This window comes from Notolabrus celidotus, chromosome 19 (genome assembly GCF_009762535.1).
Source record: "Notolabrus celidotus isolate fNotCel1 chromosome 19, fNotCel1.pri, whole genome shotgun sequence".
NCBI classification, from domain to species: Eukaryota; Metazoa; Chordata; class Actinopteri; order Labriformes; family Labridae; genus Notolabrus; species Notolabrus celidotus.
The window spans coordinates 17,541,316-17,558,172 of NC_048290.1; the positions used below are offsets into that span (position 1 = coordinate 17,541,316).

A 16,857-nucleotide genomic window follows, 5' to 3' on the forward strand; every position below is an offset into this window, starting at 1 on the left:
GAAAAATGTAATTTAACAACGTATACCCTTTTTTTAAAATTAGTATTATTATTATTATTTTTATTATTTTTTATTGTTTTCATTATTTTTAATCATTATTATCTAAACCATTGTTTTAACATGTATGTATTTATCTTATTTATTTCTTGTGTTCATCTGATCTTGTTAACTCTTCCTTATTTTTAACTTTCCTTTCCACTCTTACTTATTTTACTGTACTGATTTTCTTTTTTTTTTTTAAGTATTTCTTTTTTTTAATCATGTCTTTTATAATTGTACCATTGCTGTTGTTTTCTGACTATCTGTTACTCTGTGAAGCACTTTGGGCTACATGTTTTTATGTAGAAAGGTGCTTTACAAATAAAGTTGAGTTGAGTTTTTAAAATTATTTTCTTTTCTTTTTATGTGTGTCATAGAACATTGTCATTACAATTACACAATTTTCAAGACATAAGTACATTACGTGTATATGACGTTCTTCTGAGCTCTTTGAATACAGTTTAAACTTATATCTACATTTTAGCCTCTATGGACTTGATTTTCTCTTTTTGTGGCAAAACAAAAACTATAAACATCCAGAGAGAAAGTAATAAAGTAAATCAAGCAGTATCAGCACATTGGCCTAATAAACTTTTGACTAATACCAATAAGGTATTACAACACAAAGAATTAAAGTGAGTTTTTCTTAGAAGAGACAAAGGCAAAGTAGGAGCAACACACAACACACAGTTACAGACTGTCATTGAAGGCAGCCAGACAACATGAAACATGAAAAGAATAAACAGGAAACAAAGCAAAATTGCAACTGCTGCTTTACATGATATGAAAAATGTAAATAAAATACTAACAGAAAATAATTGTACCCCTCTTTAGCAGTAGATAGATTAAAATGTGCTTTAAACAAGGTCCTTAAACACCAGGTTAGAAGGTTTCTGATAGAAAGGTGTACGTTTTTTTTAAAGAATATAATAGAATAAAATAGAATAGAATAGTATGCCTTTATTGTCATTGCATGACTAGCAAACTATGAAATTAGGAGCACTGCTCCGTTGGTGTATACATACATTTATACATAGGAACAACAAATAGCAGCAAGAGCAACAGTGGTGTGATAAATACAATTAAAAGAAGATGGCAATGCCTTTAAAATAAATAGTATTTACAATTATTTACTATTTACAGTTGTCATTGCAGTGAGTATTGCACAGTAGGGGTGGTGGGGGGTGGGGGGATATTGCACATTGATTTATTGCACGTGAGGAGATGTGTAGTCAGTGAGTTTTGTGGTGAGTGTTCATAGTGTTGGTGGCTTTAGGGAAAAAGCTGTCCCTGAATCTATTGGTCCTGGTTTTGTGAGACCTGTAGCGCTGTTCTGAGGGCATCAGGTTGAATATGTGGTGACTGGGGTGGGACGAGTCCTTAACAATGTTTGTAGCCCTGCTGAGGTAGCAAGGGCTGGCAATGTTGTCCAGGGAGAGCAGAGAGCAGCCAGTGATCTTCTGAGCCGTGTTGATCACTCTCTGCAGAGCTCTCCCGTCGTCTGCTGCTGTGCAACCAGTGTATCAAACCGTAATGCAGTACCCCAGAATGCTCTCCATGGTGGCTCTGTAGAAGACCATAAGAAGCTTCTCCTCCAGGTTGTTTCTTCTGAGCACCATTAGGACTGTGTAGCTGCTCAGAGTCCTCATGCTGACTCCTGTCCACAGCCATAAGCACCTACAGTTAACACGTAAGCATCAGAATTGGACCACAGGACCTGGCAATGGAAGAAGACCACAATAACAAGTTCTTGGTGTTAACTTGGCCTCCAAATTCCTTAGATCTCAGTCCCATCGAGCATCTGTGGGTGGGCTAGAAAAACAAGTCCAATCCAAGGAGGTTCCATGTTACAACTTCAATAACTTAAAGGATCTATTTCTGATATATTTTAACTGCATGAATAAAATAAATGTGTATGACATTGAGCCCCCTGCAAGCTGTGCAGATACTTCATGAAATCACACACACGTTAAAAAAAACTGATTGTAGAAAACATCGTATTTATTTATTGGAAACACCTGCAGCACCTTCATACCTCACATTTTCAGAATCCCTGGTGTAGAGATTTGTGTTACCTGGGGAATGGGAACAAACACAGGTGTAGTTTGGACTTTGGACATGATGACAGAAGCTCACGTCCTGTGTGCTTAATATCAAAGATAAAAGATTTGTTTACTTTTTTTCCTGCTTGAATGGTTGTGCTTGAGAGCATACATCTGTTGGATCAGAGAAATCAAGCTTGTTTTCTTGCAGGACATATATAAATGATAAACTGGTAAAGTAAACAACAATAAAGTCCAACTGTGTCCTTTAAACACCAACGTACCAATTGGCTACCAGGTGTTTCCCTGAACACCCCTCCAAACTACGAGACACAGCAGACACAGTGAAATTTGAATCCTTGTAATGTTGGAAAGGTCCAGGATAAAGAAAGTGTTGAGAAGATGATGAGCTGAGGTGTCTGTGACTGTGAATCGGGAAGCCGTTTGAACCTTTAAATTAAGTTATTAATGTCCCTGTTTTGAGACAGCACTCTTAAAATTCAGGTAAACTAATGCATCCATGTTATAAACAACATCAGGGGTGTGTCCATCATTTTGAATTCTTCACAGTCTTTTCCTCAGTTCTGCATCATCACTGATGTCTGATATTCAAATTGACCGCTCTACTACGTTTGAGAGAAAGTTTGTGAGACTAACAAACACCTGAAGTCTTTCATTCAGTCGTGTTTCTGCGTTCAGGGAATAATGTTTGTAGAAGACTCTGTGACCTGATTGAAGAGGGGTATTCTTCACTAATTATATTCACCTCCATCAGGGAATATGTTTCCATACAGTCAGGTCACTTATTACAGCTCAGCTCCACTTCTCTCTGCTAAATGTGGTGCGTGGTTTACTCTGTGGGATTATCTCAAACTATCACAGCTCCCCAAAGACTCTGTGTGTATCCCTTAAACCTGGTTATTGTTTGATGCCAGCAGCTTTTCTCATATGTTTCTACAAAGTGTGCAAACTTTATTAAAGCAAGAGTTTTAAATCACAGGAAGGACGGAGGAGGAACAGGAGGAGAGGAAGAGAAGAGGAGAAGGAGATTTCTAACTTTAGCAGATCATTCCCAAAGCAAATAATCCGAGAACAACTCTCAACAAAGTTTTCATACATCTGGGTTTTACCTGAAACTGTGTCACAGGGCTAACAGTGTTATTATGGGAGGACCAGTTTCTCATCTGTCCTCTTTGTTTCCCTCCCTCCCTCCCTCCCTCTCTCTTCATCTCTCTTCTTCAGCAGGTGCAGGAGAGCTCTCTTTCCTTCACAGACTTCTTCAAGTTTGAGATCCGTCGATAAGATTCTCCATCCTCCTGATACCCCAAAAAACCTCCAGAGCTTCATTCTTCTCATCCTGCTGCTGCTTCACCGACGACAGAGGAACATCTAAGAAGGTACGTTTGGACTAGTTTAGCTTTAAAATAGGAGAGTAGGAGGAGGAAAACGGATAAATCTTGGAGAAAAATATGTTGCATTAGAGAAAATGTTTGTATTATTATTCCAGGTGCACTGCAAAAACTCACACTCAATGTAAGCCATGTTTTTTATGTTTGCACTCTGAGAGATGTTAGTTTTTGCAGTGCATGCCCAAAACTTGAATAATAAGGCAACACATTTATGTCATTCAACATGGATTGTTTTGTTTTCTTCCTCTTGAGGGAGTCTTTAAAAGTAACATAAAAAGGTCTGATTGCTTGTGATGAATAATAAACTCGTCAAAGTTAGATTTAATATTTCAAAACTCAGCATAAACATTTCGCTTGTTGCATTGGCAGATTTGACACATTTTGTGAAGTTCAGGTCTCATTGTTGGGTTTTATTATTATTTTAAAATGAGATAAATATCTGGACCTGTGCTGTGATTGAACTTTGACGAAGTGTAATGAAATATTTTGACGAGAAACTGGATGAGCAGACTCAATAAGATTTCAGTTTTAACTGTGTGTTTCTGCAGATGTAAATAAATACTGCAAAGACTCAGGTCTTACCACTGAAATGTTTCTTAATCTATTTTATTTGGTTTGATTGAATTGAATTATATTTTATTTTTGTTTTATTGTATTTTATTTTTTTCTGTATTTGTACTCTATTTTCTAATCCTTATTCATGAAATATTCTTGCTTCTATGTCTGTGTTGTTTCAACAACCTAATTTCCCCGGGGATCAATAAAGTATTATCTTATTTTAAATTCAAGACAAAATGTCTCATCACAGTCGAACCAGATTGGCCTGACGAGTCCAGATACCAAACTTTATCCAAGATAAAAAAGAGTATTCAGGGTTTTGACCTTTTATGGTCTTTGGGCCAATTACAGGTTTTCCACCACACATGCACACAATTTATATTCTCATTGTGTGCTTCATATCTGTGAAGATAAACAAATCCATTACACTAAGTTTACAGGTAAGAAAAGAAACACCTTCAAAGAAAACCCCAAGAGACAATAATGTCGCATTTACAAGAAAATGTACAAACGGAAAAGTAGGCTTAAACTTTTAGAGATTGAAAGGAAGTCATGGGAAGGAAACTTTTCAGAGAATAAAAACGTCTAAAAACGGCAGACTGTCAACTCAAACTTCAAAGAGCTTAAATTTATGCATCAGGAGCTTTATTTGTGTAAAAGCATCTGTGCTAAAAATATTCATGAATGAATAAATAAGTAATTTTTAAACAGTTTTCAGGATCTCAAATTCGGAAGGATCCATACAAAAATAACACGTGCATATGGAAATAAAATCATCAGATCATGACTTCAGTTAATTTTACCTCCACAGGATGAGCAAATAAACTCTGTCCATGAAAACTGGATGAAAATGATCGTAACTTTGAACTGTTGAAGCATCTTCCCCTTTAACCAAACATTAAGCTTGAAGAGCTAGCACAGTAATAATGTTTTATTGACACTGATTGTCATGTTTGTGTGTTCCTGCAGCAGGATGCAGCGTTTCAGAGAAGGTATTCACATCCGCACCATGAAGGCGAAGAGGAAAGTGGAGGAGATCTCCAAAGAGGACGTGCAGGCGTTCCTTAAGAAGAATGCCTTCGTGCTCTTCACGGTTGCAGCTGTAGTCGTAGGTGTGTGTTCCTCTGAGACATTAATGCAGACGTAATCATTTCTTTTGATTCACATCATCACGTGTAAGCTTCTCTCTCTGCAGGAATCATCCTGGGCTTCGCTCTGCGTCCGTATAAGATGACCTACAGAGAGGTGAAGTACTTCTCTTTTCCAGGAGAGCTGTTGATGAGAATGCTTCAGATGCTGGTTCTGCCTTTACTCGTCTCCAGTCTAATAACAGGTACGACCTCATCTCACCTCTCTGTCAGTGGATGAAGAGCTAATCAAATGCACCTTGTTGTGCAGAAATTATGAGACATTAACAGAAGAGCCAAAACAAATGATGCAGCAAACATGCTTGTTGGACTGTGTTGTAAAAGTCTGCAATCAGCTTTTGTGGCATTTCAAAGTCACAAATCTTCTTTGTTGGTACTTTTTCTTCTTAGAGATACATCTTTTTGAGTCTTTTGACTATGCTGGCTGACAAGACTAACCAATCTGAAACAGCCCAGATGATATTTTTAAGGTGGAACGTGCTGCAAATTAAAAATAACAGGATGCAAAAACAAACAAACAAAAGAAACTGCATTATTAACCAACGTTCTATGAATTAATAGATTATGCAAATCCAAAAACATGCCAACACAGAAATGACATACATATGAAAAACTCTGCAACAAGAGACATGACGACTGGAGTGCTGAGGTGAACAGTTTGTAACATTTTATAATTCACAACACGTGTGTCTGAGAAGACCCGTCCTCACTGACTTTATAACCCTCATGACTTTTATCTAGAAGTGGTTTCTGATTGACAGCTAGCCATGCTGAAGTGATAGATTATAGGTGTGGTTTAAGTTAACTGCAGACGTCAGGCTCTGGATCCAGATTGTGCGTTAGCTTTGGAGCTAAATTAGACTCGCAGCTACTCTAACTTCAACGTTACTCCTCCTTATTCTACGTACAACTGAAAGAAAGACTGTTCAACAGTCTAACAAAGTGTTGCAAAGAGCGCCCCCTACAGGCCTGGAGCACTTCCGTTTTCATGTCTTGATGAGCAGCGTTTTTGGATTTGCATTGTTTGTCTTGTTGCAGCAGGTTTTATGTTTGTTGATTTGTTTGTTTTGTAGCATGTGCTCATAAGTGTCCATTGTTCATGAACTTACAGCAGTTCTTAATGAAGATCTTTCGGGTTGTTGCAGATCGTCTCGCGTCGTTGTGTTGAACAAATAAGTGTGCAGGTTTTGCTTAAACTCTATTGTGCTAGATATTTGTAACCTTAATGTTTGTAGGACAAGTAAATGTAGCTGTGATTGGAGATTAATTGGAGCCAACCACGTTAATAAATCCATTGACAATACATTTTAGAGACATAAATCTGGGTACACAACAAATTTATCAGTATAGTATAACACCAGATTAAAAGTTGGGCTTATTGTTACTGGGGAAAAAAAGAGAAAGAATGAGAGAGGTCATCTTTACAACCCAGGAGGCCAAACTCACCTCCAGCAGGTGATGGAGAGATGGAGAGACTCCCTCTGATTCACTCACAGAGGACACTCCATCAAACTCGGAGCACCAGAGGTGGTTCATCATTGTGTAGTTCTCTGGGCGGTTTCTTCCTGCTGCTGAGACTTTAGAAAACATTGAACAGGATTAAGATAAGTAATGTTAAAAGTTTCCTAACTTCATGTCATTTTACTGATGCTGGTAAAGAGAGCTGAAGTCTCTCCTCCCCACCAGGTCTGATTGTTTTCTTCTCAGAGAGCAACATTTTATTTCCATTCATTCTTTAATCAGTCATTCTATCACTTTGATGACATTCTATCGCTTTGATCACATTCTATCGCTTTGATCAAGATAAGATAAGATAAGATATACTTTATTTGTCCCCTGTTGGGTGAAATTTCTTTTGTTACAGCAGCTTACAACACGGGACAGGGGAATACAACAATGCACTAACATAGTTAAAAAATATAATAACAGTAATAATAGCAATGACAAGGGTAAAATAAAATAAAATAAAGTAAAATAAAATAAAATAAAATAAAATAAAGTAAAAATGAAATAAAATATGGCAACTATTACAGATATATACACACTATGTACACTTCTATCTGATAAATAGATAGGTATCACATTCTAAGTATAATGTCTAGCAGGGGGTAACCCCGTGATTTGGAAAGAGAAGATTTTATAGAAGTCTGTGAAATGTTCCTCCTCAGCTGATTTATTCCCTCAGTAAAGAGTAATGAGTTTATGGTCTCAATCTCTAATTTCAAGTCTTCTTCAACATAGCATGATGTTCCTTTTTCAGCCCTTGAATCAGGATGGTAGTTTAGTGATAGTTAAGTGAACTCCATTTCCACTCTCCATCGTCCAGGAATGGCCGCTCTGGACAGCAAAGCTTCCGGAAAGATGGGAATGAGAGCCGTGATTTACTACATGACCACCACCTTTATCGCAGTCTTCATCGGGATCATCATCGTCCTCATCATCCATCCAGGGAAAGGGTCAAAAGACGAGTTTGGGAAGCAGCAGAAGATAGAGCAAGTCAGTCCTGCAGACGCCTTCTTAGACCTGATCAGGTAGATCTTAAAGAAGAGCCATGACATTCACAGAGATTGAACACTTCTGGGCAATAGCGTCTCCTAACTGCTCTAATTTTTCTAATTTCAGGAATATGTTTCCCCCAAACCTCGTCCAAGCCTGCACGCAGCAGGTGAGTCCTTCAAATAACCCTTATAGGTGTATACATGATGTGTTAGAACAAGTCATGTCTGTTTTTAATGCACTGATCTCCACTACAGAGTCTTCAGATTATTATCAAGGGCCACACTATGGCTAGTTTCCAGTCACACCTGAACAAAGTGGAAGTTCACCTGAGACTGATTCAGCTCACCGGGTCACTGAAAGCTCCACTGACCTCTTCATTCTCTCATCCTTCAGTTTAAAACCAAATACGGGAAGCGTGTCGTCCACGTGACGGTGACGGTAAACGACACCCTTTTCAACTCGACCAACGGCACCCAGGAGGCCATGGAGCTCACCCGGGAGGAGGTGATCCCAGTGCCGGGTCAGGTGAACGGGGTCAACGCTCTCGGGTTGGTGGTCTTCTCCATGTGCTTCGGTCTGATAATTGGTAACATGAAGGAGCAGGGCCAGCTCCTCAGGGACTTCTTCGACAGCCTCAATGAAGCCATCATGCGCCTGGTCGCCATCATCATGTGGTAAGACCTCTCTCTCAGGTGGAAGTGTTTCCTGTTGAGCAAATGTTACCATCTCATCTGTCTCCTCCTCCTCCTCCTCTCAGGTATGCCCCGATCGGTATCCTGTTCCTGATTGCAGGAAAGATCGTAGAGATGGATGATTTGACTCAGATGGGAGGCCAGCTGGGGATGTACACCATCACGGTCATCATCGGGTTAATGATCCACGCTATTCTCATTCTTCCAACTCTGTATTTCGCCATCACTCGGCAAAATCCCTTCATCTTCATTGCTGGGCTCCTGCAGGCTCTGGTCACAGCCCTGGGGACCTCCTCCAGGTGAGTCAAGTCCAGATCTACCACACTCCAACAAATGAGTCACAAACATTACCCAAAACATTTGAGCAACTTGTTCAGCCAGGACTTCCCCCCAAAACTACTCAGAACCTTATATCCTGGGAATCACCAAAGTCCCCTTCCTTCTGGAACGCACCTTCCCTTCGGCAGGGACTCTATCAGGGTCAAATGAAGTCCCTAAAAACTGTTTTTGGTCTTAAAGTGGAAATGCAAGGTTTTCAAAAGTCCTCCATTAGCTGTGGAAATTAAGTGTTAATATCAAATTCAGGACTCAAGGAGGAACAGTGGTAGTCACCAGTGTAGTGTTTGAGTCCACAAACCTTGAGTCCAGGTCTGAGTCGCTAAAAAATCCAAGTCAGGCCCAGTTGTTCCATTTAATAAAGTCCAAATCAGAGTTGATTCCATGTTACCTGAGTCCGAGACCCTATTACCAAGGTACCAGAGTCCATGTCCAAGTCCCCATTAACTGAATTCGAGCCAAGTCTTCATTACCTGTTGTTGAGCTTAGTTCCCATTACCTAGATCTTATCTGAGACCCAAATACCATAGTTCCAGCCAAGTTCCCTTTAACCCATGATTGACTGGTCTTGACCATGGTCTCCACGTGCTGGGGTTTGTGTTAGAGTTGGCCCTTTAAAAGTTGGAGCTTGTCTCCGTCTTCTCCTCGATTGTTCCTTCTACATATAGAATACGTTGCTCTGCTCTTCCAGCATTTGCTGTAAAATGCACGATCCGGGGCGTCTCTTTAGACATCCTGGCGGGTCTGTTGCAGAACAAGAACCTACATGAACAAGTACGGATGTTGTAACCAAAGAACCACTAGAGGTAGGACTCACAAGCATGACCAAACCTTGTCTCAAGTCAAAGAGAACAGTCTTTACTTACTTTTCAAAAGGTGAAGAACATATGAGAATCAAAATCTAAATAAACCAAGCAACGATCAAAACCAAAGGTGACTTACAAGTGGGGGAAAAGATGTGAGCACTTGACTATTAGGTCGAAGGCGAACTGGCACAGATGGCAGGAGAGACTCTGAGTAAATACTAATGTGAGGGGAAACAATGAGACAAGCTGGGAACAATCAGGGTAGGGAAAACAATCACACAGGTGGACAGGAAGTAGAGGTATCTCAAATGATAGAAGAGGTAAGTCACGGAACTAGTACCCCAGGATGGGGTCGTGAGAACTATGAAGACTCTGAGTGGCCACAAGATATGATATTTTGCATATAATGAGGTACAACCCCAAAACATCCAGATGGGACTTGGGTGGGTTGCACCTGACCTGATATGTTGGTCTCATTTGGCTCAAACAAGGTCTCCATTGTAAGTGTAGCCCACTCATGACCCACCATAACTGTTGAAATCACAAGCCTCAACTGAAGCCCGCTTAAAGAGCTCACCAATCCAGTTTAGAATGACCCATGAAAGAATCTTGATCGGGTCAAAATGTTTGAATCCGTTGTTGCAAGATGTGCAGAAAAAAAGAATTCAGGCGTGCAAAATTAGACTTTTGAAATGAGTCTAAATCAGACTTTTGTAGCATCCAGATGTTACACTCGTGGTGCACATTTTGTTTGCATGCATGTTAACTTCCTGTAACTCTCTGCAGCACGGTTTGATGGTGACGCTAGTTTCATTCACTGTTTCTCGCAGCTCGGCCACTCTCCCCGTCACCTTCAAATGTCTGGAGGAAAACAACAAGATCGACAAGCGCATCACTCGCTTCGTGCTGCCCGTCGGTGCCACAATCAACATGGACGGGACGGCTCTCTACGAGGCTTTGGCTGCCATTTTCATCGCGCAGGTCAACAACATGGAGATGAACTTTGGCCAGATCATCACCATCAGGTAATAAAGTTTAAAGAGGGTGTTAAAATCAGAGATAGAGTTGTTACGAGTAAGTTTCTGTTCTCTCCAGTATCACAGCCACTGCAGCCAGCATTGGAGCCGCAGGCATCCCCCAGGCCGGCCTGGTCACCATGGTGATTGTACTGACCTCGGTTGGACTTCCCACTGATGACATCACTCTCATCATTGCAGTTGATTGGTTCCTGTGAGTACCCTGGTCATTGATCCGTTCAAACAGGATGTACCTTTAACTCACATCTCTTAAAGGTCAGAAGCAGCTCTGAGTCTACTACCACCTAGTGACACACTTCTCCTCACTCCCCCGAGCCTCGCTCCACATATCCTCTTTTCTATTCAATATTTTCTGCAATGAGTTTTAACATAGAAACATAATTAGGTTTCCCAAATTAATCATTTCAATTAGAATACCCTTCCCAGAAATTACTCAGCTAACTGGGGTAATAAGAAAAACCCTCCTCTCCTTTAACAAGGATGGACCAAATATGAAACTGTGTGAAAGCCTTCCTCCACTGAAGAGAAGAAAGTACAGCTTCAGTTTTCTAAAGCTAGGCGGCCTAACTCTTTAAACTCTGCAGACTGGTCTCATGCTGGGAGGTCAGCAAGTGTAGCAGGACCACTGCAACGTCAGGATGAAGTCTCTACAGTCTGGCTTTAGACATGGCACCTCTATCATTTGGGTTAAGGAGGTCAGATGTAGAAGTAAGGGCCTGTTTCCACTGACAGCATCTTTTGCACTTTCTATGCAAACCGATGCAGCTCACTTTTTTTAGTGCTGAGCATCCTTAACACAAAAACAGACTCAGCATCAGTTTGTAGTTCCTCTACTCTTAGTTGAAAGTAGTTAAACTTTTGGAACACCTCCATGCTCGTCAAAGTCACGTGTTTCTCATAGATCAATCAAAACCTTGGAGGGACGGGACTTCTGACTTCAACTTTGTCGTCTTTGTTGTCGAGAAACTTGTCAGTTTCAATCAGTTCCAGAGCTGCTGCTAAAGGCAGGACATAAGTCCTTTCCACTGGTTTAACATCTTCTTTTTCTGCTGCCAGAACAAAAAAAACACTGTCAGTGAAACAGGCCCTAATTACATTTAAAATAGTTTTGGCCTGACAGCTCAACCATCACGCATTGATGCAACTAAATTATCAGGATCTAGGTTTAAGAGTTTAACGGCCGAATTCCACCAGATCCGTCTCCGCTCCGTCACAGCACCAGATCTGATAGATTTCTATTCTAGTCAATGTGTTAACTTCCTCTGGATCCGCTCCGTTGCGTTCCGGCTGCATCTCTGATCCGGAGCCCTCCGGAATTCTTGTGCATCTGATCCGGAGCCCTCCAGATCAGATGCACAAGACTTCTATTTTTGCCGTATGCCGGAGCACGACGCATCAATCTCAACAGAGCAGATGGAGCGGGACAGGAAGTCCGACACCAAAACAAAATGAAAACATCCGGTTAATTTTCAGAATAAAACACTCTGTGTTATCACCAGATCGTATTTCACTTAACTACAACAACAAACCGTCATGATGAGCGGAGCCAGGCCTGGAGTCAACAGGTCAGAGGTTTTCAGAGGACCAGAAAGACAACATGGATGAGGACAGGAGAAGGAGGAGAATCCTTGATTCAGTAATTACCGAGGGAAAACCTCGGTCACATGACTCCAGCTGTCCGGCGGTCCTGCTGGACATTTTGAAGTGCTGTAACTTGCAGAACAACTTTTCTTGTGTATTTAACACTAAAGAGCCTCTGAAGAGTATTACCACGCTCTTAAACACAGCCTGACTCACCTGTTAGATTCACATATATTATAAACACTTATCCGCCCTTTAATTCTGAGTTTTTTTGTTGTGATGTAGGGACCGTCTTCGGACAACGACTAACGTTTTGGGGGATTCGATCGGAGCCGGCATCGTGGAGTTCCTGTCTCGACACGAGCTCCGCAGCAAAGACGTGGAGATGGGGAACTCGGTGCTGGAGGAGAAGGAGAGAAAGAAGCCGTACAAGCTCATCTCTCAGGATAGTGATTTTGAAAATGACAAACGTGCTCACAGCGAATCACACATGTAGTTCATCCTCACACAACATCCGCTCCATCCGTCATTCTGGTTCTTTTTGGAGAAGGAGGAGGGAGATCATCGTGAAGTGTTTCAGTCATCTTCATCCAATAGATCACATCCTTTATTAAATACATCTTCAAATAGGACGGGTAGATTCTGTATTTTATGTTTACTGCTTAACTAAATATTTTAAATTCACCCTCTTGTAGAGATCCAGGTGGAAGCAGGGTTTATATTCAAGGTGAGGCCCTTTCCAACAAACGTTAAGCTCTAAATTTGGACACTAAAAGTTTAGGGATTTCTCCAACAGATTGCTTCTCATGGCTGCAGAACAACAACCAAGACAATTTTTATTACAAGGAGTAATAAAGAAATAAGGAAGTTTGGTTGGATTATTCTGCCAATGTGGTGTTTTAATTTGTACCTGTAAATGTATGTGCATGTTCACATTTCCAATATAACTGATTTTTTTACTAAACTGCTGATGCATTGTAGAAAATGAGCCAAGTAAAACATCCTGGATTAATACACATTAAATCCTCTGATCATGACTGTTCCATGGATAAAGGTTGTCTTAGTTTTGTTTATTATATCTTCATATAAATAAACAGAAAAGAAGAAAAACTCTGCAGCCTGTTCTTTATTTCATGGATGGAATAAATCATCTGTTTCATTAGGTGTTCAGATTTTATTAATCAAAAGATAATGTGCATACACTGAGGCATCCTGCAGGTGTGTGACACCGGGAGATGGCGATGTTTACACCGCAGCTATGTAACCCATGAAGAAGGAGAGAACTGGTTCATCGACTGTTCAGTTTTTCTTTCCAATTTTTCTGCACCATGTCCTCCACAGACCTGGGCCGCGCACTCTGCATCATCACCGGGGCCTCCAGAGGCTTCGGCCGGGCCGTAGCGGTGCAGCTCTCCCGGTTGGTGAAGCCGGGCTCGGTGCTCCTGCTGGCGGCCCGCTCCGGGGACGAGCTGCGGGCTCTGCAGGAGGAGCTGGCCGGGTCAGAGGCAGGCAGAACCGGGGTGAAGGCTGTGTGTGTGGAGGCTGATCTAGGACAGAAGGAGGGACCGGAGAGAGTCCTGAAGGCTGCTGCAGAGGCTTCTTCTGAGGAGATAGAGCACCTGATACTGATCAACAACGCAGGTTAGAGGACCACCTGTTGAACTTGAGCTGCATGGGTTCAAGGGAGAAAACAGCAATGTCTGAAATCTACGAGTTAAAAGCTGGAATAAAAATTACAACATACATCTGATTTCTCCAATATTTTTAGGCTTTATATTCAGGTATTAATGTAAAAAAAAATTCAGGAAGAAGTTGATGCATCTGCTGGTTTAAAGACTAAAAGAAACAGATATAGGAGTTTGTGAAGAGCACCTTATACTGATCAACAACGCAGGTGAACTGTTGAACTTGACCTGGGTCAATGGAGAGAAAGGATCAGACTTTTCTGTTATTCATCAGTTTAAAGTTGGGAAATGATTAGCCAACTCAAGGTACAAAGTAGGGGAGGCCAGGGATAGATGGAACACTTGCCAGAGAGGATGCATGAACCCTGCAAACAAATGTTTTGATGGAGGTTCTGGAGGACTGGGGTGATGTGGTCTCTGGAGCGGGAGTGAGTGAGGAGGCGTGCAGCTGAGTTTTGTATGTAATGTAATTTGTTGAGGAGGGTGTTGGGTGAACCGTAGAGGATGCTATTGCAGTCGAGTCTTGAGGCGTTAATGAGAGTTTCAGCGGCAGTAATGGAAGCCAAAATTGTAAGCAAAATTGAATTATGATCAATCGCCCAGCCCTACCAGAGCGGGCAAATATTGAATCAACATCTATCTGCATTGACCATACACAGAAAGCATTTAAATGCAAAATTAACATTATTTTAACTTTAAATTCAGCTTCCTGTTTGGCTCAAAAATTTGCAAAGTTTGTGATCAGAGGAAGTCTCCTCCTCAAATAAAGACTTAAACTTGCTCGCTCAGGTAGGGCTGGGCGATTGATCATAATTCAATTTTGCTTACAATTTTGGCTTCCATTAATCACGAAAACAAGATATCTGAGATTAAATGAGCTCAGATCAATGTGCAACGCATTTTCGTAGTGCAAAATTTGTGCATGCTGCAAAATAAGTAAAGTGGGGACTCCTGCATCTTCAACATGTTGCACAAGAGCACTACCAACTAGAGAGGAGAGCTGTGTTTCACTGACAGAGAGAGCAGCAGGGTGAGCAGGTGTGTGTTAGTAAAGCAAAGGGACAAAGTGAGCATGAGGAGAGAGGCTGCCGCAATAACAAAGGATGAACGCTCACCAGAGAGTGACATCGCTCCGTATCATAACATAATAAGAGGCTAAGTCTTGTCATTATAAAGATGGAGGCTTGAAGAGGTGCAGTGTGAGGTTGGTTCTGCAGCCTGTGGTGGAATGAGAGTGCTGGAAGAGCTCAGATCTTTTTTTATTGCAGGAAATAGTCTTCTACTCTTTTACTGATGGTTGTCATGAAAGTATTAATGCAGTTCCTTCTCCTCTCAGCCTCTCTGGGTGATGTTTCCCGCTTCTGCAAAGACTTCACCAACATGGCTGACATGGACTCCTACCTGTCTTTCAACTTCAGCTCCTGCCTCTGCCTCACCGCCGGCGTCCTGCAGAGGTTTCCAAAGAGACCGGGTCTGAAGCGGACCGTGGTGAACGTGTCCTCAGTGTGCGCCCTGCAGCCGTTCTCCTCCTGGGTGCTGTACTGCAGCGGGAAGGCCGCCAGACACATGATGTTCAAGGTGCTGGCTCAGGAGGAGCCGGACCTCAGGGTGCTCAGCTATGGTCCAGGTCAGGAAAAGACTTAGCTTTTTGTTTGCAACATTCAGGACTCTGCAGTGGAAGTAACTACATTAAAAAACAGACATGTCTCTGTAGTGGAAGTCACTGCATTAAAAACTGACATGACTCTGTACTGGAAGTCACTACATTAAAAACAGACATTACTCTGTAGTGGAAGTCACTGCATTATAAACAGACATGACTCTGCAGTGGAAGTAACTGCATTAAAAAACAGACATGACTCTGTAGTGGAAGTCACTGCATTATAAACAGACATGGCTCTGTAGTGGAAGTGTAATGGCAATTTCTTGTTCAGATTTTGATGTCAGCGTGATGGATGAGTTAAACTTATGGAGAAACAAATGGTTGTCTTTAGTCAAGTCTTTATTATCAACACCCTTTGCAAAAAGGTAGAAAGCAGTGACAAGGAGTGAACTTCTCTCAGTCGAAGTCAGGCTTCTTCCCCGAAAGTGCATGAAAACAGAGTATATGAACCAGTGAAAACACGTGTGGCATATGACACGAAGCTCTTCCAAAAAAGGTAAAATCGTCTAGTCTAGCAGAGATCATTGGCTAAGTACAAAGCAGGACACATGAGAGAGCATAACAGGATACGTAAGCATGCTACGTAAGAAAGCTAGGATGGGAGTACAGGAAACTTCCCGTCTGCGACCTTGGAGAGATCCGCACCAGCACCAGTTTATATCAAACCTCCTGCCTGTGACCTTAGGAGAAACTGCACCTGCAACAGTTACTATCACTCTTACACAAGCACAGAAAAACACAAAGAACAACAATTTATTCAGTAATTTTCCACCACAGAAGTCACTGCATTAAAAACAGACATGACTGTATTGGAAGTCACTGCATTAAAAACAGACATGACTCTGTAGTGGAAGTCAATACATTAAAATTGCATGACTGTGTTTCGTTTCAGGTCCGATGGGCACGGCCATGCTCGATGAGGGTCGGTTCAGAACAGCTGACCCTGCCCTGAAGAATTTTATCTCAGGGATTTACACTGAGGAGAAGCTCATCACCTGCGAGGAGTCCAGCTCTAAGATGATGAAGCTGCTGCTCAAGGATGAATACACATCAGGAGATCAGATATCCGTCTACGACGTGTAGAGTCAGCAGTCATGTTCAAAGTGCCTTAATGTTACTTTAAACTTTATTCTGGACACTGATATGTTTATAATTTTGATGGTGACAACAAAGCAACTTTCACAGACACAGAGACGTGCCTTCATTGAATCATACCTTGATGACACTTAAAGGGACTGAGAGTTTGCTGTGAGGCGTCCAAAGCTCTTGTTACTTTTGGTAACAACAAAGCAACTTTATCTTGAATTTTAAGATGATTTGATTTTTCTATTAAACTGATTTTATATAATATTTGTTGTTAAA

At 41.3% G+C, this 16,857-nt stretch overlaps 2 protein-coding genes across 2 annotated transcripts; both read left to right on the forward strand.

The window, feature by feature from the left end:
* The first annotated feature begins 5,021 nt into the window (after positions 1-5,021).
* Positions 5,022-13,251, forward strand: LOC117831439 (excitatory amino acid transporter 1-like). The gene is made up of 9 exons (XM_034710137.1): positions 5,022-5,160; positions 5,244-5,381; positions 7,523-7,727; positions 7,819-7,861; positions 8,089-8,369; positions 8,453-8,686; positions 10,360-10,554; positions 10,625-10,759; positions 12,433-13,251. Exons 1-9 carry the CDS (start codon positions 5,022-5,024, stop codon positions 12,641-12,643), a joined length of 1,581 nt encoding a protein of 526 aa, XP_034566028.1. The 3' UTR covers positions 12,644-13,251.
* Positions 13,252-13,374: 123 nt separating this feature from the next.
* LOC117831438 (sepiapterin reductase-like) lies at positions 13,375-16,845 on the forward strand. The gene is made up of 3 exons (XM_034710136.1): positions 13,375-13,788; positions 15,169-15,459; positions 16,388-16,845. The coding sequence occupies exons 1-3, from the start codon at positions 13,476-13,478 to the stop codon at positions 16,576-16,578; spliced, it is 795 nt and encodes a 264-aa protein (XP_034566027.1). The 5' UTR covers positions 13,375-13,475; the 3' UTR covers positions 16,579-16,845.
* The last annotated feature ends 12 nt before the right edge of the window (positions 16,846-16,857 follow it).